This window comes from Etheostoma spectabile, chromosome 6, assembly GCF_008692095.1.
Source record: "Etheostoma spectabile isolate EspeVRDwgs_2016 chromosome 6, UIUC_Espe_1.0, whole genome shotgun sequence".
Lineage (NCBI taxonomy): Eukaryota > Metazoa > Chordata > Actinopteri > Perciformes > Percidae > Etheostoma > Etheostoma spectabile.
Window position 1 is genome coordinate 7,796,434 of NC_045738.1, and position 4,953 is coordinate 7,801,386.

At 39.6% G+C, this 4,953-nt stretch overlaps 1 protein-coding gene across 3 annotated transcripts in view; it reads left to right on the plus strand.

The window, feature by feature from the left end:
* Window positions 1-4,640, plus strand: part of tppp (tubulin polymerization promoting protein) — a 15,644-nt gene extending 11,004 nt beyond the window's left edge. For all 3 annotated transcript variants that reach the window (XM_032519299.1, XM_032519298.1, XM_032519297.1), the window contains exons 4-5: window positions 2,897-3,050; window positions 3,143-4,640. In XM_032519299.1, the coding sequence (XP_032375190.1) occupies window positions 2,897-3,050; window positions 3,143-3,331 (343 nt within the window). In that variant the 3' untranslated portion in view covers window positions 3,332-4,640. The remainder of the gene's footprint in view (window positions 1-2,896; window positions 3,051-3,142) is intronic.
* The last annotated feature ends 313 nt before the right edge of the window (window positions 4,641-4,953 follow it).

The following is a 4,953-nucleotide window of genomic DNA, read 5'->3' on the forward strand; positions in this document are numbered from 1 at the left end:
GCTCAAGCTTTTTTCAGCTCCGTCTTTTGGCCAAAGTCAAGTCCTTTCTCAGTCGCCTGGATCTCGAGAAGGCAATCCATGCTTTCATCAGTTCAAGACTGGACTACTGCAATGCCCTTAGTTGCCTCAGTCAGTCCATCCAATTTCTCGTCTCCACTGTGCATAATGCTGCTGCCCAATTTTTAACAAGCACGTCCAGACGTGAACACATTACCCCTGTGCTGTCGTCACTCAACTGCCTTCCAGTCCGTTTTAGAATTGATTTTAAACTCCTGCTGTTTGTTTTTAAAACGCCATTATTGCTTGGCCCCCTCTTACTGTCTGAGATTTTAACTTTTCGCAATTGTGGCAGAGCCTTGCGCTCCTCGGGTCCGCTTCTGTTAGAGGTCCCTAGGTCAAGACTTAAACAGTGGGGCGATCGTTCTTTTGCCGTCGCTGCTCCCAGACTGTGGAACAAACTACCCCCTGACATCCGCACCACTACTGACCACAGCCTTTTTAAAACGAAGCTTAAGACCCACTTTTTTTAAATTAGCATTTAATTCTGACTAGGGCAATACTGTCTCTTAGGTGTCCTCCTTCTGTCTGCTCCTTTCTATGCATTTCTGGAAGGCTTTTAATGTCCTGCAGCGCTACACCACTACAGCACTTTTAATTGAATCTGTATGTTTTGTATGTTTTATGTATTGTTTTAGGGCTTTGTTGTAAAGCCCTTTGGGTACCTTTCGGCTATTGTAAAGGGCTATACAAAATAAACTTGATTGATTGATTGATTTATAATTAACATGTAAAGGAATATCAAAATACAAAAACACAAAAAGAGCTATATGGGTGCTGCCTATATAAACAAAGTAATTTCTAACCACAACTAAAGGAGCACAGCACCCATTAGCTTACCAAATTACAATTTGTATAGAACATAAACAAAAAGACTGCCTTGTAGCACAACAGGCTCTAACAACTATTAACACTTAACAGATTGTACCAACAACTTTTAACAACAACACCTCTTTCACAACAACTCCAACAAAGGGTAATTAGACAGACAGCATAATGGACTGATCACTACTTTCAGCCCTGGACTGATGAATCCAAGAGCTTTTTAAACTCTAGCTGGGCTGATTGCAGGAAGTTGATTGGAAGGACCGCACCAATCAACAGCAATGGACTGGAACAGGGAAGTGGGCGGAGCCATCATACTGGCCTATCCTCTCTGGGCAACCACACAGCTGAATTTGCATGCACAAACATTTTGCACATGCTCTGGCTAGAAGCCTAAACTAACCTAAAAGGTCTTAACACGTCTCAGCCTCACAGGTACTAATCAGGGTCTCACATCCAGCTGGGTTCAAAATGCACAGGATAGGACGGTAAAATCCCAACAAAGCATGTGGTGTGTGAACCTTTCAGAGCCAGCCACAGGATAAAAACGGTACAGACTGGGGGAAGGGCTCATTTTCATGTGGTGTCTGACTCCAGGCGTGACTGATCCGGGCAGGGCTGCCATGCCATAGATGCAGATCTCTACTTTCCCTTTAATCAGTGTAAAAGTTCTTTGCTTGCACACAAAAATGAAACATCTTAATGAGCACTGGCTAATCATTGGATGGCTGAATGAATCCATAATTATTGTGAGTATGGAGGTTTGCTGTGCTTTCTGCCTGCTTGGAGCCAAAACACCACAGCATAAACGATGGATGAGGCAGAAATCTGGTGTGGACTAATTAATTACGAGCATGGTCTTACAGTGGCTTCATTTTCTAGGCTTTTGGTTGTACTTCCTCATCACTGAACATGATCGTAGGTGGTACAGGAGCAGTTTAGCCTGAAACATTTTTAGCCAACTACTGTGTCAGATCCATATGGATCATGTACTGCAGATGGTTAAACTATGTAAATAAACAGCAGGTCATCTACCGCAGTATCCCAAAATAAAATAAAGCTCCACTCGCCCTCTAACCTTTGTCCTTCTTAACCTTATCGCAGTCTTCTCAGATTGTGGTTTGCTGTTTATTTACACAACTTAACCATTTATATACTTTGGGGAATTGAATAGCTCAGTGTGGGGAGATCTGCTGGAAGTCCAGTTTCCCTTCTGACAATAGACAGCATGGAACAGGCACTGAGGAATGGATGTTCAACACATGGATTGCCCAAACAAAACCACTCACTGGATGATAAATAAATAATAAACCCTAACATCCCTGTTTACTTTAGCTTGTTGCTATGACAGCAGCTTGGCCAGGAAGATTGTGGGCTTTATAGGCTGTTGTTTAGGTGATTTGTCACCATGGCAATAGCTGTTTGTGTTTGTGTTACTAGGTACTTTTTACATGGACACACAAATGACCAGTTAAACAACTGGAGTACTCTTGGAAGGAGAATGACTGATGATGATGACCTGTGGTATGGTTATCTTAAAAATAATGTACAGGGATTCAACATATCTAAATGTCCCTAGCTGCAATGAATCAGGCCTTCTGACTACTGGAGCCAAACTATACAGCTGCACACAATATGATACATGATATGAAGAGACAGTCACATATACAGCTTACAGGTGTGTGTCTGTGTGTGTGTGTGTGTGTGGTTGCTCAGACAACTGGGAGACAAGATCCAAACAGGGAACATTTTTCTCATAGTTTATCTCAGCAAGATACCATCTCTATGATGTGTCTAACATCTGCCATGTTGAAGTGATCACACACGGTTCTGTGTACACTACTCTCTGCTCTCATTTTAAGCTTTCAAACTTTAATGAGAGACTGTAGAAAAACTGATAAAGCAAGCCTAAACACAGCGTTTATGTCCCTCGAGACAGTTGAGCAGATACATTTTTTGCAGTGGTTTTATGTGCTATACTGTGACATAAGCCTCCTTTTGTCTTACATTTTAGGAAGAAATCCTGTCGCACCATCACATACGACGAGTTCAAGGTTGCACTTGGAGAGCTGGCCAGGAAGAAATATAAAGAAAGGACTGGAGAGGAGGCTGAGGCCGAGGTCTTTAAGCTGATTGAGGGGAAGACACCTGTCATCGCAGGAGTCACGGTAAGAATCAGAATAAGAAAGCGTAAAAATTACTGACTTTTCATACCAGCAATTACAGAATGAACTCAATATGTTTCTAAACTTTCTGGCAGAGAGCTGTGGCTTCCCCAACAGTGAGCCGTCTTACGGACCCCACCAAGTTTACAGGGTCACACAAGGAGCGTTTTGATGACACTGGTCGCGGGAAGGGTAAGGCAGGGCGAGTGGATATGGTTGACACTTCTGGATACGTCTCGGGGTACAAACATCGAGGGACATATGAAAAGAAAGTGAATAAATAAACCTTACTGTGGGCAAACTCACGTGAAGGTGAGGATAAGGAAATAGACATTTGATCTATGATACTTTTCTATTAAGAGTACTCAAAGAAAGCACAAAAGAATAGGATTCCATATATTTTCCCACCCATCAATTGTGTGTGTGTGTGTGTGTGTGTGAGAGAGGTTTTTGAGTTCCTCTCTTTAAGAAGTGTGAGAACTGGAAAACTGTTTACATCTATTTTTACAAAGTCATCACCAGCTGGTACATTCCTGTCTGATAGCAAGTTACTGCCAAACACTGAAGAGAACAAACGAGAGAAAACTGCTATGCTATGAATACTGAAGCTTTGTTGTAATGATAGAGCCTTATAATTATTGAGCACAATGAACAACATGCCAAGAAAAACAAACGTGGGAAAACAGTTTGATGAATTAACAACATTGCACTTTTTAATGGAAACTTTTCGAATCCCATACATATTTGATTTGCAGTTTCAATGAGAATTAGCACATTTTTTGATACGTTCTTCTTTTGAAATCTTAAATTGTTCCATTCTTCAGTGTTGTCTGTCTACCATCCCCACTTGTCAACTGTTATTAAGTCTTAAAAAAATCTGCTGTTCATTTTTTTGTAAGCTCACACTGTCATTTTAAGAATTTGCCTTCAGCTCAAACCAAGAAACTATAGTAAGGGTTTTGTCAACTTGTATTAATGTTTTTGTTGCAAAATGCAGTGTAGTTAACATTTTTTTACCTCTGTGATATCTTCTTACTTTTGTGAATATGTAAAACATAAAAATTCCTACCACGCAAAACATTTAAATATGCCTGCTTATAACATACAAATACAAAACTACAACAGGAAAATCTATTTCTCCTACACTGTTGTCATTCCGACCACAAACCATTTTGCTAACATGCATTTTGAATTTTAAGTTGTTGAAATTCAGCTGAAGGAAGCTCTCACCACAGTAGATGAGCTCAGTTGTACAAGATTGTATTTTTAACATTTTAATATTTCCTCATGATTTCTATACAGTAGTTCTAATATATTTGTGGTAAGATTGTGTATATTCTAAAACGTTATAGCCCCATGGTTTAATTTATGACACTGGCTTCATATGTTGTTTTTATGTATTGCTGTACTTTGTGCATGTTTATGTATATTGCATTTGATTCAGAAGCATCTAGATGACAGGAGTTTGTCATATCTTACCTGAGCTGCTGTGAGGACAGACTACTAGACAGACAAATATTTTTTTGTTAAAAAAAAAAAAAAGTAAATGATGGAATAGCAGGATCATGATGAAAAATCTTGTTTTGCTTGAAATCAATATGTATCAACTTGTACATACAAAGTCAGCTATGCGTCAATGCTATTAATATAGTTGTGTTTTTAAAGATTTAGAGTACCTTTTATGTGTGCTACAGTCATCAAAGGCACAAATTCAAATGAAAACAATAGCAGGGTTTTACGGTTGTATCCTTACAAATTAGATAAAAGGGAAAATTGCAAACAAGTAATATACTTTTGTAGAATATTTTTCCAACATAGTGACAGTGTCACACACTACCTGTAGCCTCAGCTGAAGAAGGATCATGCATCAAGTGCAAAACTCGCAGCTATCAGTGTGTTTGTTTTT